Source organism: Salvelinus alpinus, chromosome 13, assembly GCF_045679555.1.
Source record: "Salvelinus alpinus chromosome 13, SLU_Salpinus.1, whole genome shotgun sequence".
NCBI classification, from domain to species: Eukaryota; Metazoa; Chordata; class Actinopteri; order Salmoniformes; family Salmonidae; genus Salvelinus; species Salvelinus alpinus.
The window spans coordinates 17,592,341-17,619,358 of NC_092098.1; the positions used below are offsets into that span (position 1 = coordinate 17,592,341).

At 40.5% G+C, this 27,018-nt stretch overlaps 2 protein-coding genes across 2 annotated transcripts in view; both read right to left on the reverse strand.

The window, feature by feature from the left end:
* Window positions 1-781: 781 nt before the first annotated feature.
* LOC139537230 (protein Wnt-11-like) lies at window positions 782-3,968 on the reverse strand. Its single transcript, XM_071338323.1, has 5 exons — window positions 3,728-3,968; window positions 2,653-2,888; window positions 2,255-2,532; window positions 1,776-2,068; window positions 782-1,618 (listed from the first exon to the last, which is right to left on the reverse strand). The coding sequence occupies exons 1-5, from the start codon at window positions 3,799-3,801 to the stop codon at window positions 1,444-1,446; spliced, it is 1,056 nt and encodes a 351-aa protein (XP_071194424.1). The 5' UTR covers window positions 3,802-3,968; the 3' UTR covers window positions 782-1,443.
* A 4,555-nt stretch (window positions 3,969-8,523) lies between these two features.
* LOC139537233 (ectodysplasin-A-like) overlaps window positions 8,524-27,018 on the reverse strand; it is a 61,646-nt gene continuing 43,151 nt past the window's right edge. The window contains exons 3-8 of the mRNA XM_071338325.1: window positions 12,864-12,899; window positions 12,405-12,590; window positions 12,271-12,293; window positions 12,131-12,182; window positions 11,538-11,668; window positions 8,524-10,858 (exon numbers count right to left, since the gene is read on the reverse strand). Coding sequence (XP_071194426.1) covers window positions 10,598-10,858; window positions 11,538-11,668; window positions 12,131-12,182; window positions 12,271-12,293; window positions 12,405-12,590; window positions 12,864-12,899 — 689 coding nt within the window. The 3' untranslated portion in view covers window positions 8,524-10,597. The remainder of the gene's footprint in view (window positions 10,859-11,537; window positions 11,669-12,130; window positions 12,183-12,270; window positions 12,294-12,404; window positions 12,591-12,863; window positions 12,900-27,018) is intronic.

Below are 27,018 nucleotides of genomic sequence, written 5' to 3' on the forward strand. Positions count from 1 at the left end.
AGTTCATTGCAGCAAATGTGCAACATGTCCCTCTCAATGCATCCCCCTCCCCATAGTGTAGGCAGAGCTAATTAGGTAGTAAGTCTACCCTTTCCACCGTACTGCAGTCTATACAATTCTATTCAATTTTAATCAAAGATTGCACACTGTTTAGTTTTTTCTTTCTGTAATTAGCTCCTCAACACGGCAGGCTAAAAGAAAACATGACTTTATTTTGGAGGCAGCAAGAATTTAAACACCTGTTTATTTTGTAAATAGTCTCCATGGCTGCGTGGGAGGGTTTCAAAACATGTGAAAGACTAACAACAGCCCTATTGTAAATACTTGTCCACACATTTCCACCAAAATAGGACCTATGTGCTGCAACCATCAATCATATATGAAATACTCCAACACAGAAAGATAACCTTTGACCACTGACAAATTCCATATAATTTAGTTTGACAGTATATATGTAATCTTCTTGTTTATAATAGTAATCAATCTTTAAAAGAAATAATGATGAGGCAGCTGAGGCACTTGCCTTAAATCTTTCCCTGAGATTGAAGTACCACTATCGACCTTTTAGCCACTGTGGATGGTATAAAAACAGCTTGAGCCTGATATTCTGTAGAAAGAATGAAAGTGTGGATTTGCTATTGTGTCATGTTACTACAGCCTCTGCTGCATAAATACTACTATTACTATTTGGTTTGCCGAAGGCAAATTAGGCCTACAAGTTTAGCAACACCTGCCATTGGCAGTCTCATACACAGATGGTTAAAACTTAACAAGACACATGTAACATTTTTGTGTAGTTTTTTAATAGAAATAAATATAAAATTGCACTTATGTACATCAACAGGCCTAATGTATTAATAAAAACAAAAAATACAGCTAAAATGTATTCTGTATTCCTATGATCAGAATGTACCTAAACTGAGGAGTATATGGCATTAGCCGCTTTTGACTAAAATGGACATTGAAATTAGATCCATCAGCTATTCATCCTCTCATTGGCAATTTAGTTAATGAGTAAGATGTAAATTATTAAAAGCTTTTCAGTGTCAGTTGAACAACTTAAAGCTGACTGGACGGTTTGCATTTAGGGTACCTCCTATGTCATCAATTCAACTAATCTTCTATTGAGGAACATATTACTAATCAAGCATGAATAGCTAACAGCTCCCAATCAATCACATTTTCTCTTCAAGTAACACAATATTTTTCACAGTAGTGCCCTCCTCCAGTCTCTTTAAAACAGGTAACAGAGGAGTCCAGATCCATCTGCTTATCTTTGGTATTGTATGTGAGTTGTTCCTCTTGTTTTTTATTGTACTGTAGCCTGCAGACTACGTACTACTACACGGGGAGTCAGGTCAGGTGACCTGGGCCAGCACAGCTTGACAAGATATGGTGGTTAAAATAGTGCTTCATGTTCACTCAATTGTCTCTATGCAAAGTTTATTTGCATACATATCTCTCCACTGTCCTTTCACACCTCTTGCAGGTGACATAGCAGCACCAGTGGTACTTGCACTGGCATCTCTCCACAATCCTCTCAGTGAAGGCATTGTAGCCGCGACCACAGCACATTATATTGCAACTCCCACTGTCGTTGGATGTCTTATTGCACTGCCTGGAGACAAAAAAATGATGTTCCAATCAATAAACCTCACTATATAACTAAAAAATATGAATGGGGAGAGGATCACCTTAAGTTCGACCTTCGAAGTGTCAAAGGTACAGTAAAAATGACAATTTCCACTGTTACATTGAGAGAAACAAAATCATACCTGTTCTGTGTGCCGAGTGAGCCATGTTTCTCATTGTGTGTGCAGTAATCCGAAGAGCTGATCAGGTAGACCAAATCACTCTCTCTCACTGGTCGAAAATCCAACTCTCTGGGGACCAACTGCTTCCTTGTCCCAAGATGACGATGGATCACCTTGGTGGCAGACAGGTACTTGGATTTGAGATCCATGGCAATGTGATTAATATCATGGAGGCCCTTCCAACATGTTTTGACAGAGCAGGACCCAGACACCCCATGGCATTTGCAATTGGTCTCCTGGGCATCAATAAGTGCCTGAAAGTAGAGCAAAAATAATATTAAAATGTGTTGCCACGTTCTGCAAATATTAATTATAGAATAGAATATGTTGTTTATCATGTTTTTTTTTTAAACCGTTAGCTAAACAGGAGTTCCATGAAAAACAATGGCACAATAACTTGTGCGTAATTATGCACGTGTATGCAAAAATTCAACCATTACCTGTCTTCCAACTGCATTATTGTGCAAGTTCATTAGTCTGAACGGCTGAGAGCCAGATCTGCTGTTTCTCATCGGTGCATCAGAAAAGGCAGATCCCATTTGGAGACCATAGCGCAGGTTATCGCCACATCCTCCCCATTTGAAGTCGGGCCCGGCCTGTTCAGCAGGGGCTGGGGCGCACGAGCAGCTGGGGAGCTCTCCAGAAGAGCAGGCTCTGGCGATGGAGTGACTCACTACGGCAGAAGCTAGTGAGAACACAAACGCAGACTCCCTGGTGCCTGCAATACAGTTAAATTAATGCAAGTCACAGAAAATCCCAAATCACATAATTTAATTGGCCACAATATATTATAACATTTTCAAGATAGGCCTACATTTCCAAAGTTTCTTTAGCTTACCCTTTGCTAAATCTGGTGTAAAACGAGGGGCTTTTTCAACAGAGGAACAGTTCCACCGCATGTCACCGAAGGTGTTCTGACATGTATTTTTGGTCATCTTGGCGGCGTGGACAATACTGTGCATCAACTCAAGATTTCGCCGACAAAGTTGCAATTGCTCATGGGCCAACGCGTCTAGCAGCTTGCAATGATTAGTTTGATTCCAGCCTAAAGAACTCCCATTTACAGTAAGTCCACTGAAAAGATACAAAACTCATCAGCTATTTGATATGGCATATAGATGTTTCAAATGAACAAATACAAGTCATGATTTTTTTTCAATAAATCAAATACAATTTTATTGGTAGCGTCGGCTACACATATTTTGCAGATGTTATTGCTGGTGTAGCGAAATGCGTATGTTTCTAGCTCCAACAGTGCAGTAATAACTAAAAATACAACACAAGACACACAAATCCCCCCAAAATAAAATAATTAAGAAATATAGAAACATTAGAACGAGCATTGGACATTATGGACATTATGGACAGTATATGAATAGAAATGGTGTGTACTGCAGTAGTTATATAGGATGAGCCTTGACTAGAATACAGTATATACATAAGAAGTGGGTAAAACAGTATGTAGACAAGGTAGCATAGTAGCATAGGCCTCTGCTCTGAATAGATAGCCCGACATTGAACACTGGCCACTTCATATACTGTTTATATACTGTTGTTTACTCACTATATTCTGTATTCTCATCATAATATACCTACTACTGTACATATCATTTTATTTTCCAAATTATATACTGTCTATACACACCACGTATTTATATTTAGGCTATAGTCCTATTATTGATTCTGACACTGCTCACTCTAATATATCTACTTTGGATTGTTAATTGGACTCGTTCTGACATTTCTTGATTTCTTTCGTTTTTTTGTTAGGCCATTTGTGTATTTGTATTGTCTTTTCTAGACATTCTACTGCACATTTATTTGCACCTGCTATAACACCTGCAAATCTGTCTACACGACCAATACACTTTGATTTGATTTGACCTATAGCTACACACGAATGGAATACTTACAGCCAATATATAGCAGCAGAGCCGTTCGCGTTCACAATAAATGTCAATAGAAATAAATCCATGTGGAATTTCATTGTAAACAAATGTGTGAATCCTCTGCCTAAAATGTACAAAAATTAAGCTCCAAACGACTCCTTTAGTAGTCCGATGTGATTATTCAGTGATAGTATCGTTTTATTTAGCCTATGAGTCTGGAGGTATGGCCCTACTATAAGATACAAGCCACTGGTGGTGTGACCTCAGCTCCAGGGAGTCTTCTTATGTCGCCGCCACGATAGCCACGCCCCATTAAATTAGCGATTTGTGAATGAACCATGGAATGAACACAGCTACACGGATCAAATTCTAATTTTGTGAATTCACGGGGATGGAACTGTAACATATGCCTATTAGCAGTTATCCTTTATATATAGCCTATACAAAGTGTTAGACATGTAGGCTAAAGCGGGATAAAGCCATTCATTAATATGCAACACTTCTATTAACTAGCCCTGGCCTAAAGTCTTTTGAAGATTTCCTTTGAAAACACATCTGCAACATTCTAATCTAATCTGTGTGACAATCTGACAACATAACCTTTGCCAGTAAAATATTCTCAACAATTTTACAATAATATAACATTTATGTTGGATCTCTGTGTTTATATGATATCTGAAAGCCTATTTTGTAAACAGCCCATGAACTATGAGAATAGCCTTGATAATTAGACTTCCCTAAATCGCTGAAATTGCGCAGATCCGTGATTGATGTCCAGATTACGCGCGCGTCATAGTGACATTACAACGTTCTAACTATGATTTTAAATTGGACTACAGGTTTGCTTTTTTACAACTTTTAATATCTCGGTAGTCTAGGGGTATGATTATCGTGTAGGGTGCGTGAGGTCCCTCGTTCAAATCCCCGACGAGCCTTCTATTTGCATGTCCTATGCTATGCATTGACCTAAATGTTCCTCAATAAATTAAACAGGTAGATTAGATGTAGGTATGTAAAGGTCTCGAAACCAGTTATGTTTGATCTACGTTAGATTAATGGACAAACAAAACGATTGATCCACTCTTGGTTTGTATATATTAACGACTGAACGGCAACGATTGACGGATTGACGCGCTAAACAATTAGCTCAACTAATCCAATTAACATGGGCCATTATCGAGGAACTAAATTATTCTTACAACCAATACAGAACAGAAGAATTTAACCATTCTCACAGTCTGATACTTCGATGCTATCCGTTTTCAAGTGTGTGTTTATGTGTGCTATACACATTAGTCTCCCTGATAGAATCACACTATAGCCTCCCTGAGCTGACAAGCTAAAAATCTGCCGTTCTTCCCCTGAACAAGGCATAACCCACTGTTCCTAGGCCGTCATTGTTAATAAGAATTTGCTCTTAACTGACTTGCCTAGTTAATAAAGGTTAAATAAAAAATAAAAATTGACTTATAATAAAGGCTACCCACTAATCCTTATCAACAAAGAAAACAGGGAATGATAAACAGGGATTTATTTCACTAGCATGGTCAAATAAGAGCGTATAAACGGTTGATTATCTGCATGTGGTATGAGCAGAGGATTAATGGTTGAACGAGGGTTTCCAGGGGATGTCAGTGTGCCTTAGTGAGAAGATCATTCAAAATTGTGTTTATCTACCCCCTATTATATTCCCTCCGTGAGATAGGCTGACCTTTGTCTTATATGTAGTCTTATGGTAAGGCTTTGCCAGAATACTGTCAATGGGAACATGTAGAGGTAATGTTTGTTAAGTTTCTTTTAAAGGAACTAGGGGTCCAGTGGTATTGCCCCTCCTAATTTCACTATCATTACTTCTACATTTGTATTAATCTATTCACAAATAATCAGCAAAGGATGGCGATTCAGTATTGTGCATGTAAGATGTTCATATTTGTACTTTGATATACTGTATACCATTTCTTCCTCAGTAGCCTATCCTAGCACTTTTTGGCAGAACCATCATTTCTGTTTTCAGCCAAAACAAGAAATGCTCTGTAACCCTGTGGTGAGATTACTGATTTTCTAACACCAGCAAGGACCCTGAATAGCAGCACATTTCTGCCACTGTGTGCTAAGGGTTGTCTGTCTCATCAAGCTCAGTCTATCAGAAACAAATCACGTCCATCTTTGAGGCTCATATTGTAGCTTCAGCATGTCCTCTGTTTTTGTTTTATCAGTTCAATGATTTTCTTTATGCTTAAAGTTGTACGATTATTATTTGGCTGATTGCTTGTTCCCATGTGGCATCTCATATTACACTTGGTTGATTAATAACTCCAAGTCTCATTATAGAAACAAAATATTCACTGTCAAAACAAAACTAATTTTCTCTCCAGTGGGGCATGTGAGCTACTTTTGTCCAGCCTGGTCTCATAGAGAAGATGTAACATAGTAAACATACATCTGGGACACTCAAATTAGTATATGTCACGTTTTGTGCGGTTACATAAGACAGAAGGTTACTTAATGCAAAAATGAAAGTAGGGTGGTTGGTTGGGGTGGATGGGTAGGCGTATTATGTGAACATCTAGGAAGCTCACACCTCTCAACAAAGCCAACACCTCTCATTACCCCGAGAACACCATCCTCACAGTGAAGCATGGTGGTGGCAGCATCATGCTGTGGGGATGTTTTCATCGGCAGGGACTGGGAAACTGGTCAGAATTGAAGGAATGATGGATGGCGCTAAATACAGGGAAATTCTTGAGGGAAACCTGTTTCAGTCTTCCAGAGATTTGAGACTGGGACGGAGGTTCACCTTCCAGCAGGACAATGGCCCTAAGCATACCGCTAAAGCAACACTCGAGTGGTTTAAGGGGAAACATTTAAATGTCTTGGAATGGCCTAGTCAAAGCCTAGACCTCAATCCAATTGAGAATCTGTGTTATGTCTTAAAGATGGCTGTTCATCAGCGGAACCCATCCAACTTGAAGGAGCTGGAGCAGTTTTGCCTTGAAGAATGGGCAAAAATCCCAGTGGCTAGATGTGCCAAGCTTATAGAGACATACCCCAAGAGACTTGCAGCTGTAATTGCTGCAAAAGGTTGCTCTACAAAATAATAACTTTTTTTGGGGGTGAATACTTTCGCAAGCCACTGTACATTTACTATGTTACGTCTACCCCTGAGTGCAGGTTGTCATGTTTGCTCTCACCTACCATATGTAATTCTGAATTGAAGGGTAGTTTCTTTGCCCCTCCTCTGCCCCCGGAACAGCCCCTCCCCTCCGCCTCTTTCTGTTCTGAGAACCCGGTGAGAACTATTTTACCCCAAAGCAAATCCTTCCTTTTGTTGGATACCCAGCTTTGGATTGGGTGTTAGGAGTCTTGAGAGGTGAGAAATCATTCATGTTTATGAAAGGTGAATTTTGAGGTGTGAACTGGCATGCAAAGGCTTGCCCTTCCTGTTCCTCTATTCATTCTTCTTAGAATGCTTATTCCTGGAATCCACCAAAGGAATGAGAGTATAGCTTACACACACAAAATTACAGATAGTGTGTATTGCGTGTTGGAGAGGCAGACGTTTGAAGTCTTTGCTAAAAGGGCATATTTACAACTGATAAGAGCAAATAGGCATTGATTTTAATTTCTTTCAAAATGACCTGACAAAAATGTCGATTCGTCCTACATTTTGGTTCTTCCCATATCAAATCAGGGTTCCAAAGTTAATAGTGAGTTTCAATCATTATTGCATTTTTACCAAATATTCCTATTTTAGAGATGGTACTCAAATACATGCTCCTATGCCACAAGTGTGTTTATTTATTACACTTAAATAATGAGTCCTCTCTGTTTCTAAACTTTTCTGAATTTGATTTCTTACCAAAAGGGGGCACTGTACATCAACAAAATGTGGCTCCAGTAATGGCTCCATAGTTGTCATTAGACAGGCTGGCATTACGCTGTACTTCAACGCATTCTTCTTCCTTTGATGCTTAATTTAACGATGTGAACAGTTCCTTCACTGTCCTTGATCTAGGGAGGCCCCAGCCCAGTCTAACTCTGTGGAAAGACAATACAGTTTAGAATTTCTGGTAGTGGTGAAACAGAAGGATGCACTTTCCAGTGCCATAGAATCCACATCTACTGTCTCAATCAGAGAGTGATTGTATCATCTTTATCAGATGACAAAAAACACATGTTAAAGATGGACTCCAGCTATTTTTGAACTTTTCCTGTTGAAAAACAAAATCCCAAGTTTATATACATTCATGTACACACTCTTGAGGGTAAAAAAGTGTTTTTAGACACAACTGCCAACTTCAAAGAGGTGGCCATTCAAGGAGTTGGCCGTTCAAGGAGTTGGCCGTTCAAGGAGTTGCACTCTGATTTCATCGGCTTCCCCCCTTGCTTGCAGGAACAATAGAGCAATAGCGCCAGGTCATGAGGATACCTGGACCACCTATTGAGATGTGCCTTTTGTTAAGTAAATAAAGTCATAAATGAGGTGAAAAGGAGTGTGTTGTTTAACGCTGGTTGATTGAGGTTACGCTTCCAAAGTCACACTAAGTATGTCCATGGCCCCCATGGGTGGAAAGGAAACAGCATCTAGCCTGCATCAAACCTGCTCAAAGTAACTTGCTGGAAGCTGCATAGAGTATATTTGCTGTATTTTAAAGAAGCAATATATTCCTTAGTATGTCAATATATACCCCAGTAGATCAATACAGTAGGATCTTCTTTTCACTTCTTTCTTTTAACAACTGCCATAAGTGTTGTTACAAAATACTATGTTATATAACAACTGTGAATTAAAATAATAATAATAATATAAATCAATACAATTTACAAAAACAGAATTCTATTTTATATACATATTTACAATCACAACAGAGTATACAAATGTACATATTAGTCAACAAAGCAGGGAAACAATTATACCCTATTTACCTACAAACAATCCAAATAATTCATATCAAAATACATACCACAATGTATTGAAACACTTCAACTAAACAGTGTTTGAATTAAAAGGACTATAGCTACCAGAGTTTGGGACAATTCTATCTTGACTCAACTTGACTCAGGCATTGAATTTAATCACAAAGCATGAATTGGAGAATGAACCATTCTAAGCACTGAATTGAACCAAACTAATTCTGATTGCTACACAACTAAAGTAATACTACAAGAACATGGTACACTCACTGCCCTTTTTGGCACGTTTCTAAACTGAAAGTTGTAATGTTTGATACCAACTCGTATTGCAGACATTATGGATGATGTAGAATTTCCCATAATAACTGGAAAGAAATACATTTGAACTTCCCTTGGTAATTGTCTTATCTATCTTTCCTTCCATAACGGTTATCAAACTAATTAAAAACAACTGGACATGATTCTGCTTTTGTCACCAGTTTTCCAGAAGGTTGACTGCATGGTGATTGACCAAACCCTGTAGTATTTACAATACATGGACAGTGCAGAGCAGTTGCATAAACATCCAGAAACTGCATGTTGACAGATAATCTGTGCCCTTAAATGCTTCCTTAAAGACTAATGTGTTCACTCACATATAAACATGAACATGCAAAGGAGTTATATGCTGAAAAATGTTTTGACTGTGTGTGATATTCACAAAAGATTCAAGCTGCCTATGTATATGGAAAGACGAAATTCTTCGGAGAAAAACTGAAACACAAATGGCCTTCCAGAAACAGGACATGACTGGTTCAGCTCAAAGGGAATGACAAGTGAATTGGTTATTTCAAACAAACCAAAGAAGAACTAAAAAAAGCAAAGAAATATAATGGCGTCCATGACAAGCCTTGGGATCATGACCGGTCAACATAGTAACATGAAGAATGTCATTTTAGGTCATGTTAGTAATTTGGAAAAATAAATCTACAGTATTAATCTGGGTGATTCCATATTTGACAAACAACTTCATTTGAAACATAAAAGAAACATCCATAAAGACCTTGTTATTTAACAGAGAGAGAGAGAAAGAGAGAGAGGTAGAGAGAGGGAGAGGGATATATTTGCCTACAGATCAATAATTTGTTTTAATCAGTGCACATTCTAACAGAGAAATGTGTGTGCTTCAGCTGTGCATGTTCAATTCATCAGAGAACTCTCACACGTTGTATTTCTATATTGTATTCAAAAGCTTTTACAGTATGTACCCATGTTACCTAACGACCTATATGACTCAGTGGATTGATACAACACCAACAATCACATTCACTTCTCCAAATAGGTTTAGTTTGGTAGATAAAAACAAGCATTCTACAGTTGTTTAATAATATATAACAGGTGTTTTATGTACTTTGCCATGACAGACAGTTATTTTAGTGGAGACTTGAATGACTCCTGTCAATCTTGGTTTCTCAAGCATGTTATGATCAGGGAAACCAAGTTATTCCCAATAAATGCACTATTCTAGAAGTAAAGCCTAATGTATTTTTCTTCCTAAAAAAATCAGCAACTCCTCCCTTTCTTAATGCTTGCAAGTTGGGTGCATATTTGTCCATAATCAGCACCGAAGATCAGAGTCATCATCACTTGGAAAGAATCTTCCACTCAGAGATAACAGGCAGTGGGTTAATATCATTACATCATTACACCCTAATATCAGGTAGGGTGGGACCTATCAGCTCAGTAGTAGCCTGAGGACGGGGCCTGGCCCAGCCTGAGGGTGGATACTGTATGTACTGTACATGTCAACTCAGGAGTAGGTGGGCCTTCTCATCTCCTCATTGGTCGATATGTGATAGATGGTGGTGATGGTAGTAGAGGCAGAGTAGAGTCGGTGGAGACTCCCACAAACCATAGATGGATATGGTGGTTGAGGGTTGGGGCTGGTTGAGGGTTGGGTCCTGATTTGACAGTCAGTTTGGTGGGCCTGTGTCTGCTTCTTCAGGAGTGGCTGGCTGGGGGGGCCTCCCCGAGTCGGATGCTCCCCAGGAAGGTGGTGTGGTTGGTCATGCTAATGGAGGTGTCCTCGTACACCATCCTGATGGAGATCTTCTGCCGGGCACGCAGCAGACACACCCCAGCCGTGTAGCAGGTGTTGAACTTGCGCTGTCCAGTCTCGATGCTCCGTGTACAGCGCAGGAATGGCGTCTTGTCCACCATCACCTCATAGCTAGCAATGTCAGTGAAGTTGAGGTAGTAAACCTGGCAGTAAAAGTTATGTGGAGACAAACATGCTATAAATATTGTGTTTAATTCAGAGGGAATAACACAAATATGCACTCTTAGAAAAAAAGGTGCTATCCAGAACCTATAAGGGTTCTTCGGCCTTCCCCATAGGAGAACCCATTGAAGAACCCTTTCTGGTTCAAAGTAAGAGCATGAGCATGCAGATAATGAACTAGACTACTTATATAACTTAATAGGTAATTAACAATGGTTTTATTTACAATCATAAAATATAGCAGGCAAACTGGGCAAATTACCACAGAATATGATCCACTTTGTACAAGGTGGATCACATTGAAGGGCATGCAATACATTCACTTCACTCATCCAGACATTTCCCTCTGCAGCCAAGAGCACTGACAAAATCAACCACCTGGGTTCTGAGAAATGTAGCCTACAGTATGCCAGATCATTTCAATTGAATACTTGCAAAAGTCATTTCATGGGGAAATCTAATTTGGATTTCTGAATAAGAAAGTTTAGGCTCAAAGCTAAGGAGTCTTTATAGATTATGCCTTAGTATGGTAGGCCTTACAACAGCCAATTTAGATATTTTGGCCTAACCATTGAGATAGCATAATCCACTGGGACTGCAGAGAGAAAGGACGAGTGACATGCAGGCGATAGGAAGAGTTAGGCCCAAGACCATACTCACTTCTACCTGACTATAGATGAAGTAGGTACCATCTACCAGCACCTCTAGCTCCCCAGATCTCGAGTGCATCTTGAACACCTTGTGATGCATGGATATCATTTTCCAGTTTCTCAGTACGCCTTCTGAAAGATCTCAGCGTGAGAAAAGGGCAGTCACTTAACATCCGTCGTTGCCATACAATTACAGACAGGGTTCTTCATTGTTGCATTGTCAAAAAAGAAACTACAGTAAATACAATATGCGTGTTTTTCTCCAGCAGTGAATTCTTGTTTTTTATCTCCCCTTTTTCGTGGGATCCAATTGGGAGTTACAGTCTTGTCTCATCGCTGCAACTCCCGTACAGACTCAGGACAAAACTGATGTGTGTGCAACTGTGGAGCAAAACAGCTATCTGACTGTCCAGAATCATATCAACACAGAGACTTCTGTCCCATCGATGAGCACACATCTTTTTCGTGACCTTCTATTCAGATTTATTCTTAGAGGAACAAATAACAAATAAGATACTTCTTAAGAATGATTTCTGACAGTAAATTTGGCTTGTTTTCATCCATTAAGTGATGTGACCAGAGTATCTAAAATTTAACTCTTACCTTCCTTGACCTGTATTGTTGTTTCCTGGCCTTGGAGATGTACCACAGCAGGCTGTAACACAACAAGAAAGAATAGATTCCTCGAAAAGTGGACATACATAAATACAATTCATCATCAGAACATTGAAAGGGTAACATACCTGGCTATCTCTGACTCTTCCCCCTGTACAGATTAAGAAACAATTACAATGTCAGTTTTTTTAAGAAAGGTTGAAAAACACAAATACATCTCAAATCAGGATTTGGCCCAAAGGGAATGAAACTGAGGAGGTACCTGAGGGTCCTTGAAGACCAGGGGGTCCCTGTGGCCCTGGGGGTCCAGCAGGGCCTGGCGGTCCGGGTGGTCCTGAGGGACCCATGGCGTTGTTCCCAGGGATACCTGGGATGCCAGGAATACCTGGTGGCCCCTGTGGCCCTGGAGGGCCTGGGGGGCCAGGTGCACCAGGAGGGCCTTTCTTGCCTAAAAAAAACAAGACATGGAAAGAAATCTGAATTAGTGAGTACTATGACATAAATGAAAATACAAACAACCTCCTCCTCTCTGCACCATCACCTGTAGCAATGGAAGCGTTCACTTAAATTTTGCATCACCATGGTGATGTGGATGGTGACACTTTGCTTCTTGAAATATTTTGGGACTGTATTACCAGTGGACTAATGAAAAAAATACACAAATAGTTTTTGACAGAATTTAGGTGTAGATGTAGAGTATAAATTATTTTGTGAACTTTACCTTTTTTCCTTTCTTTCCGTTTGTTTCCATGTGATTCTGAAAGAGATAGAACATACAGTTATAGAGAATCAAACAAGTTAAGGTGGGTGCAGATGCAGTACAATACAGGTTGAAAACACTCCCCCCAGCACAAGATATGCCACTTCTGTTCTCAAAGATATGTCTTTACAGCTTTCCATCTCATCTCTCCCCTAGTCTAGATTGCAGAATTAAGTGATAAGGCCCGAGAAGACGGTGTTTGGAGGATATATTGGCACGGGTGTTGTTAGCAAACCGTGCCAATATATCCTCCAAACTCTGGCTTCGAGGGCATTATTACTGGTTACCAACATATTCAAATAATGATTGACATATCTTCATTAACATTTTTATTTTGATGAATTTATTCATACTATTTAATCCTAACACAATATATAGTCCCGACACAAAAAGTTCATTCTATCGATTCAGTTGCCAGAGACGCGACCCAATCGTTCAGTCTTTTTGTTCTGTATCTATGGACGCGACCCGATCGTTCGTTCTAAATGTTCCATTGCTATACTGGCTGGCAAAGTTCTTATCCCTTACTTGCTAGCTAGTCAACTACGGCTAACTTACAGTCACATCAAACAGTGCAGCCAGAATAACAACAGTAGCTGCATTTGCATTTGTTTAAGCTGTTTTCTAGTGACATTTATTTGGACACATCTATAACAATGAGCTAATAAGGAGCGATTTCGCCTGGCATAGAAAATGTGCTCTCTCGTCAGGACACTGATGTTCAGAGCAGCTAGCCAACAACACAGCTAACACAATCACTTCAAACTGAAGCTGGAAAGACTGCAAACTAGCAGCTTTTCGTTTCGTTTGACCTTTTTTCAATTGGCATTTCTTTGTATATATCCCAAAAATTATGCCAGCTGATTCATAATTTCAACTGGCTGAGAATCGCTGCCTACCTGTCTGTCTGGCCCCGACTCCCGACACTTCATTATTATGGGACAGTTGGAGATCGAATTTGAATATGGAAACAATGTTGCAAATGTCGGAGAGACAGATAGCAAGGTTTATACAAATCTCCGCTGTAGAAATCTAAATATTAGTCTAAAAGAAATGTGAGATAATGTGTAGATGTTTTTTATAGTGGAGATCAAGTTTATAAATTGCCTGGCTGGGCTGATGAAACGTGGATTGCGCAGTCAGATGGAACAGAGTAAATAGGCCTTTTAACGTCATAGATTTAGCCCGTGAAAACTTGTGAAATAGACACCGGCTGGAATGTGGTTTTAACCAATAAGCATTCAGGATTAGACCCACCCGTTGTATAACTAAAAATATAGAGTCATATATTACTGTAGAAGCATGCAGAGCATATGATTAGAGTTAGCTTGAGGTGGTTTGTGCCTAACACAAGGTGAACCCAACTGAAAAGGAATCAACATGCTATTGTCCTGAAATGAATATGATTTACTCTCAACAAATACGATTTAAAAATTGTCTGTCCATAAAATTAGAAGGCGTAGTTTTCCGAGGGCAGCCATTATCTCTCCATTCCTTGTATATGTACTGTATCAAGATAACGTCTTGAGACATAAATAGATTTTCTCCTAAAAAATCTTTCATGAGTGATATAAAATCTGGAACACGTTAGGAGTGAAACATCTGAAATGCCAAAAGTCTTTGTCTGTGTATCACAGGCGAGCAGGAGGTGGTCTGGGAGTAATTATAATTGAAAGACTCAGGAATTTTTCTGATTTGAGGAAAATATCTTTAAAGGTGGTTTTCATTGTTTATACTGCTGTATGTTGCAGTTAGGGTTGTAAAGATACCGGTAATTTACTAAAGTTACCGGAAACTTAATTTTGGTAATGAAGAGAAAATATATGACAATCTATCGTAACTTTGGTAATTTATACTTGAATAACTTTTAAAAAATGTATTCATATATTGCATTAATTTATTATATCTATTACATGAGTTTCTAGACCAAATAGTCTAATTAATGAAAAGATCATCTAATCAACAATGGCATTATATTTTTTTTACAGCTTTGTCATTCTATTTTAAATTTTAAAATCATCGTATTTAATTGTTTCATTTATTTTTCATGTGATAAACCCACACAGTGGGCAAGAGATAATTACAGATGACTGAAGTACCCAAAAGGCCACTAGATGTCTTGTGATGGATTACATAAAATCCCTGAAAGTTAACAAAATTCTGGTAGTTTATTGGTAAACTTCTAAAGTTTCCAGTAATATACCCTCCCTTTGCAACACTAGTTGCAGTTGCGTTGGCTATGTCAAACAACACAAACAGAGAGTTTGAGTTTGCCATCCTTTGAGAAGCTTTTCTTCCAAGTTTTGACATGGAATGAAAATAACCTAAGAGCATTGTGTGTTACATGCGTCATAAAAACAACTTTCAAGAAAGCAAATCTGGAGATATGTCACATTCCAAAAGTTAGAGGAATATTTTCGAACAAACTTTCAGAAATAAATTACTTTCAAGAGATGTTCAAAAATCCCAATCATTGTGCCCATGAAAGCCTGACGACTCACACTAAATTCTTCAGCTGATCTGTCGTTTGCTACATACTTCAGTTTGAGACTGCCATCATTGAAGTCAGTTGTGGTGATAAGGAGCATGAGGGGCATTGTACAAAACTAAACAAAGTCATCAGCGATTGGATCGTCTCTAACCAATCAGAGTGTCAAAGCCAATTACACATTTTAAAACTGCTGCTTCACCATGTGTGTTCTGGCTCTGACCCAACCCATCGGTTTCAGGACCAATCAGATGGCCCAAATTTGTTCGCATTCGGTTAAGGGTCGGGGAGGTACTCAAATCCAGACTCATTGCGGAGAAGAAACTAACATCTGTGGGCGTAGCGTTTGGCCATAGCATTTGGCCAGAGTCTGGGTAGCCAGGCAAGCCCATGAGGGCCCTGATATGAAACACTTGTTATTAATTAATAGTGAGAGATGCCGTGGCACTGTGCCCACTGCTGTGCTCTGTGGTATATTTGGAGCTGTTTCTTTGTATAAGAGTGTGTTAGGGTTTCCCAAAAACAACTTCCCTAACCACAGCTTTCATAGCTGCCAGGTACTGCAAGCATGGGACTGGCTGAACACAATGAAATTAATGTTAGGACTCCAAAAACAATAAGACTTGGATGTTACTGGACCCGTATCAGAGTCTAGGATGGACAGTCAAAGTAAAATGGCCTGTAATGTCTGCACAGCACACGTCGTTTCTTGTAGTTGAATTGCAAGAATGGACCCATCCAAAGCGCTGCAATTATACAATTTGAAAAGAATACCTGAACAAACTTGCTCAACTCATATAAACAACATCTGTGCAGCAACTAAGTGAAAATACGCAAGAAGACTGTCAATCACATTGTAAAACCTGTGATATACATGTGTGCCTGTTTGGCTTAGAAGTCTTTTTTCAATAAATGTCATAATTTTGCTGTTTTAATTACCATTGTTTCTTAATGTTGTCTAGATGTCTTCTCACCTAATCTATTTTTCTCAATTCATAAGCGTTCAAAAGTATGAAGAACAATTTGCTTAAGACACTAGCTTTCAAGTTTGTATTTATTCCAGATTACTTTCTTACCAAATGAGTTCAATAGTTTCTTTGATGAGCAAAATAAATGTATACCATGGCTAACTATGCATCCGAATGGTGAATAACTCTACAGTGAAGACGAAAAAAATTGACCGCACACGGAACAGACTCCAAAACATTCCAATTCACTGGATCTTCCTTTGGTTTGTCAAATGTGCATACAGGCCCAACTGTGCTAAAATATCAAAAACTTTACACGCAGGAACTATATTGTATAAAGAAGATAGAAGTGCTCCTCATATTAAGGGAAACTGTTCACCTACAGCACCACCCAGTAATTCATCTGCACAAAATCCTAGCAAAGAAATCACTGAATTGGTCATAGCCAGAAAAGAGCCAAATGAGAATTACTCATTAAACAACTTACACATTTGTTGGATCAGTGATAACACGTTTTTACTTTGTTTTCATTGGCAGCCATCTAGGAAATGACTGTTTTACTGGAAAGAGGAATAGAAAGCTAGGAGCACAGTTGATTTCACCAACTTCTATAGATGCACAATCTAGAGCATTCTTTCAGGCTGCATCGCCTGGTACTGATGCATTGGGCTGTACCGCCTGGTACTGCAACTACTTCGCCTGCAACAGCATGGCTCTCCAGAGGTGGTGCGGTCAGCCCAACGCATCACCGGGGAAACACTGCCTGCCCTCCAGGACATATACAGCACCCGGTGTCATAGGAAGGCCAAGAAGAACCTAAGGCACCCAAGTCACGGTCTGTTCACTCTGCTACCATCATGCAGACAGACAGTACAGGTGTATCAAAGACAGGACCGAGAGACTGAAACAACAGCTTGTTCAACAGACCATCACTAGTCAGCCACCGCCCGGTACTCTGCCTGGCACCTTAGAGACAGTCACTAGCCTGCTACCACCTGGTACTCCCCTGCACCTTAGAGACTGTCACTAGCCCGCTACCACCTGGGACTCCCCTGCACCTTAGAGACGTCTGCGCCATGTACAGTGCCTTCAGAATGTATTCACACCCCTTGACTTTTCCCACATTTTGTTGTGTTACTGCATGAATTTAACATTGATTCAATTTCCGATTTTGTGTCAATACCCCACACAATACCCCACAATGTCAAAGTGGAATTATGTTTTTTGAATTTTTTACTATTTACAGTGCCTTGAAAAAGCATTCATCCCCCTTGGTGTTTTTCCTATTTTGTTGCATTACAACCTGTAATTGAAATAGATTTTCATTTGGATTTCATGTAACAGACATACACAAAATAGTCCAAATTGGTGAAGTGAAATGAAAAAAAATAACTTGTTTCAAAAAATTCAAAACAATAAAAAACTGAAAAGTGGTGCGTGCATATGTATTCACCCCCTTTGCTATGAAGCACCTAAATAAGATCTGGTGCAACCAATTACCTTCAGAAGTCACATAATTAGTTAAATAAAGTCCACCTGTGTGCAATCTAAGTGTCACATGATCTGTCACATGATCTCAGTATATATACACCTGTTCTGAAAGGTCCCAGAGTCTGCAACACCACTAAGCAAGGGGCACCACCACGCAAGCGGCACCATGAAGACCAAGGAGCTCTCCAAACAGGTCAGGAACAAAGTTGTGGAGAAGTACAGATCAGGGTTGGGTTATAAACACATATCTGAAACTTTGAACATCCTACGGAACACCATTAAATCCATTATTTAAAAATGGTAAGAATATGGCATCACAACAAACCTGCCAAGAGAGGGCAGCCCACCAAAACTCACGGACCAGGCAAGGAGGGCATTAATCAGAGAGGCAACAAAGAGACCAAAGATAACCCTGAAGGAGCTGCAAAGCTCTACAGATTGGAGTATCTGTCCATAGGACCACTTTAAGCCATACACTCCACAGAGCTGGGCTTTATGGAAGAGTGGCCAGACAAATGCCATTGCTTAAAGGAAAAAATAAGCAAACACGTTTGGTGTTCGCCAAAAGCAACGAGGGCGACTCCCCAAACATATGGAAGAAGGTATTCTGGTCAGATGAGACAAAAATTTAGCTTTTTGGCCATCAAGGAAAATGCTATGTCTGGCCCAACACGTGTCATCACCCCGAGAACACCATCCTCACAGTGAAGCATGGTGGTGGCAGCATCATGCTGTGCGGATGTTTTTCATCGACAGGGACTGGGAAACTGGTCAGAAATTAAGGAATGATGGATGGCGCTAAATACAGGGAAATTCTTGAGGGAAACCTGTTTCAGTCTTCCAGAGATTTGAGACTGGGACGGAGGTTCACCTTCCAGCAGGACAATGGCCCTAAGCATACTGCTAAAGCAACACTTGAGTGGTTTAAGGGGAAACATTTAAATGTCTTGGAATGGCCTAGTCAAAGCCCAGACCTCAATCTAATTGAGAATCTGTGTTATGACTTAAAGATTGCTGTACACTAGTGGAACCCATCCAACTTGAAGGAGCTGGAGCAGTTTTGCCTTGATGAATGGGCAAAAATCCCAGTGGCTAGATGTGCCAAGCTTATAGAGACATACCCCAAGAGACTTGCAGCTGTAATTGCTGCAAAAGGTGGCTCTACAAACTATTGACTTTGGGGGGGTGAATAGTTATGCATGCTCAAGTTCTGTTTTTTGTCTTATTTCTTGTTTGCCCAGGGAGGTGAATACTTTCGCAAGCCACTGTAATTACAAATGAAAAGCTGAAATGTCTTGAGTCAATAAGTATTCAACCCTTTTGTTATGGCAAGCCTAAATAAGTTCAGGAGTAAAAATGTGCTTAACAAGTCACATAATAAGTTGCAGGGACTCACTCTGTGTTCAATAAGTAAGGGATAATCAACGAGGGGCTATGGGTTCTATGGAAAAAATTATAAATTACGTGGAAGGTGTGTAGCGCGTCGTGGAACTGACCTTTCACGGAGTTGCATTGTCTTTCATAGAACGTATAGAGCCCCGAGTTAATCATCCCTTTCATACCATGGCTATAATTTAACAGATTTGCTGCTACTAAATGTGTTAATTTGCAGGTAAAAATGTGTTCAAGTTCCACTGAAGTAGCTAGCAAGTTTACTAGATAGCTACAATAGTCGGTGTGGTAACCAAACAAACAGACTTGCAAGTTTAGCTAATCAAACCATCAGTCCTACCTAGCTTGCCATTATAAAAAATCGAATTCAACAATGCCAATAATATTTTCAATTCGACAAAAGCAGCTCAAACATAGAACATGTAAGAATGAACTACAGCCATTCAATTCTACCGTGCAAATATACTGTGTGTTATAGGGAAATAATGAATGCCCAGAATGCCCTTCAAGCCAATCAGAAAAATGTATTCAACAATGCCATGATATAATAATGTTTAACATCATTTATGAATGACTACCTCATCTCTGTACCCCACACATGCAATTATCTGTAAGGGCCCTCAGTCGAGCAGTGAATTTCAAACACAGATTCAACCACAAAGACCAGGGAGTTTTTCCAATGCCTCACAAAGAAGGGCACCTATTGGTAGATGTGTAAACATCTGAGCGTAGTGAAGTTATTAATTACACTTTGGATGGTCCATTCACTACAAAGATACAGGCGTCCTTCCTAACTTAGTTTCCGGAGAGAAAGGAAACCGCTCAGGGATTTCACATTGTAGTTACTACACAATATTAACCTAAATGACAGAGTGAAAAGAAGAAAGCCTGTAGAGCATAAAAATATTCCAAAACATGCATCCTACTTGCAATAAGGCATTAAAGTAAAACTGCAAAATGTTGCAAAGAAATTAACTTTACGTCCGGCATGGTAGTGGCTGCATCATGTTATGGGTATGCTTGCAATCGGCAAGGACTAAGGAGTTTTTTAGGATAAAAATAAACGGAATAGAGCTAAGCACAGGCAAAATCCTAGAGGAAAACCTGGTTCAGTCTGCTTTCCAACAGACACTGGGAGACAAATTTACCTTTCAGCAGGACAATAACCTAAAACACAAGGCCAAATACACTGGAGTTGCTGTGTATAAGATGACATCTAATGTTCCTGAGTGGCTTAGTTACAGTTTTGACTTAAATCGGCTTAAAAATCTATGGCAAGAATTGAAAATGGCTGTCTAGCAATGATCAACAACCAATTTGACAGAGCTTGAAGAATAAAAAAAAAAAGAATAATGTGCAAATATTTTACAATCCAGGTGTGCAATGCTCTTAGAGACTTACCCAGGAAGACACAGCTGTAATCGCTGCCAAAGTTGATTCTAATATCTATTGACTCAGGGGTGTGAATACTTGATATTCCTGTATTTCATTTTCAAAAATGTGCTAAAATGTCTAAAAACATGTTTTCACTTTGTCATGGTGTATTGTGTGTAGATGGTTGAGAAAATAAATCTATTGAATCCATTTTAAACTCAGGCTGTAACACAACAAAATGTTGGAATAAGTCAAGGGGTATGAATACTTTCTGAAGGCACTGTATATAGAAACATTGAACACTGGTCACTTTAACAATGTAACGATGTGCACTGAGAGTCGGGTGTTTTAATAAATAAATGGAACATAATACAAATCAAGAAACACGGACAACGCACAGACATGAAACAGAAACAATGACCACTGGGGAAGAAACCAAAGGGAGTGATATATAAAAGGCAGGTAATCAAGGAGGTGATGGAGTCCAGGTGAGTATCATTATGCGCGTAACGCTGGTGACAGGTGTGCGCCTTAACGTGCAGCCTGGTGACCAAGAGGCCGGAGAGGGAGCACACGTGACAGTACCCCCTCCCCAACGCGCGGCTCCAGCCGCAGGACGCCGACCAAGATGACGATCCCGGGGATCAGTAGCGGACCGGTCACCTCTGCGGAGGTGCAGAAACCTGAAAAACCGGCTGAGGAGTGAGTGCCTGATGAGCCGGCTGAGACCTCCCCAGTTGCCTCGGTTGAGGCACGGGAACCTGTTCACCCAGCTTAGGCATGGGAGCCTATCGAACCCGCTGAGGCATGGGAGCCTACAAACCTGCTGAGGCCTCCCAGGTAGCTCCGGCTCCAACACTCGGACCGACATCACCCCAACACAAAAAAACCACTCCCTGATGCTTCCCTTTGTTGAGTCGTCATTTTGTAATGTGTGCGCTGAGAGTCAGGAAGCAAGTTCAGGGAGTGAGTGTTTTAATAAATAAACATAACATAATACCAAACACGAACAATGCACAGACATGACACTGGAAAAGAAACAATGACGCCTGGGGAAGGAACCAAAGGGAGTTGTCACATTGGTATGAAAGATCGGGAGACAGGCACAGGAATGCGTAATAGGGGTTATTATTAAGCCCAAATTACGGTGTGCCGTGTAAAAATTCTTTCCCCCGAAGACCAAACAAACACGTAACAAAACACAGGGTAGAAACCCAAAACAAAAGAGCAAGGAGTACCTCGAATAAATAACACACGCGCCAATGATTAACACACGGTACGAGACCCGTAATCATCTGCGCTAACCACAATGGCACAAAAGCCAAAACACACAGCACAGGTACTCATACACACCAACGGACATAGTAACAATAATCGACCACCCAATGGAAACCAAAGGGCATACTTATACAAGTACTAATCAGTGGGAATAGGGGACAGGTGTACGTAATGATAGTTCTGGAGGGATCCGTGACAGTACCCCCCCCTCTGAGGCTCTGCACTAGCAGCGCAACGACACCGGCCTCTAGGACAATCACAGGAATGCAGTGCGGGTCGATCAGGACCTGATGCCACTGCCGAAGTTGCGGCGAAGTCGGACGGACCAGTAGCATCAGACGGACCAGTTGTGGCGGTGTCGGACGGGCCAGTTGCAGCTGCTGAAGTTGCGTCGTAGGACGGACCCGTTGCGGCGACGTTGGACGACCAAGTTGCAGCTGCCGAAGTTGCGGCGGCGCCGGACGGACCAGTCGCAGCGTCGTCGGACGGGCCATTCCCTCTGTCTCCCTTTAGGGTTGATTATTCTGTCATGTTGGTATGAAAGATCGGGAGACAGGCGCAGGAATGCGTAATAGTTTTTTAAATGAAGCCCAAATTACGGCGTGCCGTGTAAAAGCAAGGAGACGAAGACCAAACAAACACGTAACAAAACACAGGGTAGAAACCCAAAACAAAAGAGCAAGGAGTACCTCGAATAAATAACACACGAGCACAATGATTAACACACGGGACGAGACACGTAATCATCTGCGCAATCCACAATGGCACGAAAGCCAAAACACACAGCACAGGTATTCACACGCACTACACGACATTGTAACAATAATCGACTGCCCAATGGAAACCAAAGGGCACACTTATACAAGTACTAATCAGTGGGAATACGGGACAGGTGTGCGTAATGAAAGTTCCGGAGGGATCCGTGACAGGAGTGACATATGTATATATATTTATAAACTGGACTCTGACATTGCTCGTTATGATATTGCTCGTTCTGATATTTCTGATATTTGTCAACTTATAATTTTAAAATTACGTGTGTATTGTTATTGTATTGCTAGATATTATTGCACTGTAAGCATTTCGGCTGCACCTGCGATATCATCTGCAAATCTGTGTACGCGACCAATAAACTTTGATTTGATTTGAGATTAAAAAAAGCCTTCAGCAACCTCACAGTGTAACCGGTGTGAAATGGCTCGCTAGTTAGTTGTGTGCACTAGTAGCGTTTCCATCGGTGATGTCACTCACTTTGAGATCTTGAAGTTGTTTTTTCCCTTGCTCCGCAAGGGCCGTAGCTTTTGTGGAGCGATAGGTAACGATGCTTTGTGGGTGACTGTTGTTGATGTGTGCAGAGGGTCCCTGGTTCAAGTCCAGGTTCAGGCATGGAGAGTGATGGAAGCAATAGGCCTACTGTTACATTGGTACCGTAATCCGGATCACTCAGTTAGGCTCTGCCGGGTTGCTGCGGCAAAGAGTGTAACCGGTGTGAAATGGCTGGCTAGTTAATGATACGCGCTAGCAATGTTTCAATTGGTGACGTCACTCGCTCTGAGACCATGGAAGGAGTTGTTTCCCTTGCTCTGCAAAGGTTGTGGCTTTTGTGGTGCGATTGGTAAGGATGCTTCTTGGGTGACTCTTGTTGATGTGTGGGGCAAAGAGAGGGACAGGGACATCAGCAAACAGATAGTTAAAAAAATATATATGTTGATTAATCATCAATCAGGTAAAATATTTGTGCTCTATATTTTTATATCAGTACCAAAATAACTATATGCATAAGACTCTATGTGAGAAAGTACAAAAATATGTCTATTTTCACTGAGAAGTTCTGTGTATATTGACAGATTGTACTATGTGTATAATGTAGAACTTAACACTTCTTTGCTTGGTTTGGATGAAACATGCAATAGTTGGAGAGTGAGACGGAATCACTGATGCTTAAAAAACATTCTCTCCTCCATCCCAAGTGTGTCTGCTTACTCTCACGACTGTACTATATCAGTCAACATGGATAGTTTGTTACCAGTAGATAGATAGTTGCAGTAAAGCTTAAGCCCTTTTACTCTATAGCCATCAGTATGTTTTAAGTTCAGGTTGTCAGCCACAAAATGTTGTCACGAAAGATCAACATGTCCACAGCATTGAACACACCCTGCCTTGACAATAGACTAGCGGTACATGTTGCTGAAGAAATCGTGGTCATTTTCAGCATCATACATTCTCCCCAGCAACAAGTTGACTCTTGTTGCTGGGGAGCACATGATGATCACTCCAACCCATCACCCTGGTACAGGTCCTGGGCCAGATGAGCTCCATTACACACACACACACACACACACACACAATGCTCATTACTCAGCTGTTTTTACAACAGGTGTCCCCACTTAAGCACATGGCTCAGCAGCACAGCCTCTAGAGGTGCACAGGGAATTTTATGGGTGGGGATATGGGTAATAAATACTGGTCAATGTGTTATGGAGAGGCAGGGGAACAAAACAACAAAGAGAGAGAACAAGGCTGTCCCCAGTGTGACACAGCTCTAATGGCCGTACAGTCATGAGAATTGATTTCTGAAAAGAATCCCCATCTGTAAACAGATTGTGACAAAAAAGTGGTAAAATGCTTTAATGAATGGAACAAATTAGCATCAAAGAGGGCCAACATTGAAAACACATTTTCACAACACGTACTACAAAAACACATCTGCTGTGAAATGGCTTGCAAAGGCAAACTGCATATTTATGAAGGCAAAGTGCATCTGACATGAAAGAGAAATTATTATTTTGGCAAATGCTTCAGTACCAGCTCCTTTGGTCTGATAACGCAGAGGGCTCTTTCAAGTCCTCTCCCAGGGCCAGCTGATTGACTTCCATCATTAACACATCCAGTAATGGTTAAACAGCTGAAGACTGCTGTATCCCACACTGTAGTGTTAACTGTTTACCATCAAAAGGTACACATGGTCCTTAGGTCGGTCTACCATTTGGAATCAATACAAAACATTTGCACTGGGGTAACCTCAGTTATTTTGGTTACATGTGACAGACACTTTTCTTACTAGCAGTTTGCACAGTCTGGCATATGTCAGATGTCACATCACACTGCCAAAAGCATATTTAGCTATGATGTTTGTTAGTATCCCAGCTAGCACATAACGTTCTGAGAACCATATGTTTCTTAGAACTTGGTGAGAGAGTGGTTGTCATATGGTTATTTTGTATACAACCTTTCCACAACTTTCTGGGAATGGTGCAGGATTGTTGCTTGGCTCTGGAACATTCTCAGCACATTTAAGGAACTGGACAAAAAAAACATTATTTTCTTGGTATTTTATTACTATAACAGAAGGTTTACTAAAATGTCAAACATGGTTACATTTAATTCCATTTTTGGTAATGTTCTAGGAACGTTCTCCAACTTGTTTTATGTTGGGAATGTTCTCAAATAGTTCGGGAAAACATTAAGAAACAATGTTCTTCTGTCAGAATTTCAGTACTTCAGTTAAATAAAGGTTAAGTAAAAATAAAAATAAAACTTCAGCATAACGTTTCCAATAGATTTTCTCATTGTTCTATTTAAATGTATGTCCTCAAGTTGTTGTAAGAATGTTAAGAAACAAAGTTGTTCTGTGGGAATTTCAGTACTTAAGCATAATGTTTCCAACAGGTTTCCTCATGGTTCTATTTAAAGTAATGTCCCCAAAACATTAAGAAAACATTCCATAAAAAACACAAGAAAACTTTAGTAACGTTCAGAGAACATTCTAAAAATGTTATTTAAAAACATATACATTCCGTTCTCAGCATCAACAAACTCTATCCTCTATCTTGTAAAGTGTGTTCTGGTGTGTTGAACACGCCCACTAATTGGCCACACCTGATCTTAATTAGTGTTTGTTTCCTTAGAAATTTTGTCATTTTGAATAGACAAAAATGAACAGCTTTGTGTGAGTTAAAAAAAACATGGCATGCTAGCTCCATCCTGGTGGCACAGTAGAGTAATTCCATGGCTACAGAACAGAAAATCATAGGTTTGAATCTCACAGATGCCATTCCACAATAAACAAAGAAATGTGTTTGCATGATTAGTGCCTAAGCAAATACATTTCAAATAAAATTGTATTAGTCACATGCGCCGAATACAACAGATGTAGACCTTATAGTGAAATGCTTACTTGCGAGCCCCTAATCGACAATGCAGCTTTAAAAAACACGGATAAGAACAAGAAATAAAAGTAACAAGTAATTAAAGAGCAGCAGTAAAATAACAATAGCAAGACTATATACAGGGGGGTACCGGTACAGAGTCAATAGTTGAGGTAATATGTACATGTATGTAGAGTTATTGAAGTGACTATGCATAGATGATAACAAGAGAGAGTAGCAGCGGTGTAAAGAGGGGGAGGGGGGGGCAATGCAAATAGTCTGGGTAGCCATTTAATTAGGTGTTTAGGAGTCTTATGGCTTGGGGGTAGAAGCTGTTTAGAAGCCTCTTGGACCTAGACTTGGTGCTCCGGTAGCGCTTGCCATGCGGTAGCAGAGAGAACAGTCTATGGCTAGGGTGGCTGGAGCCTTTGACAATTTTTAGGGCCTTCCTCTGACACCGCCTCGTATAGAGGTCCTGGATGGCAGGAAGATTGGCCCCAGTGATGTACTGGGCCGTTCGCACTGCCCTCTGTAGTGCCTTGCGGTCAGAGGCCGAGAAGTTGCCATACCAGGCAGTGATGCAACCACTCAGGATGCTCTCGATGGTGCAGCTGTAGAACCTTTTGAGGATCTGAGGACCCATGCCAAATCTTTTCAGTCTCCTGAGAGGGAATAGGTTTTGTCGTGCCCTCTTCACGACTGTCTTGGTGTGCTTTGACCATGTTAGTTTGTTGGTGATGTGGACACCAAGGAACTTGAAGCTCTCAACCTGCTCCACTGCAGCCCCATCGATGAGAATGGGGGCATGCTCGGTCCTCTTTTTCCTTTAGTCCACAATCATCTCCTTTGTCCTGATCACATTGAGGGAGAGGTAGTTGTCCTGGCACCACACGGCCAGGTCTCTGACCTCCTCCCTCTAGGCTGTCTCGTCGTTGTCGGTGATCAGGCCTACCACTGTTGTGTCATTGGCAAACTTA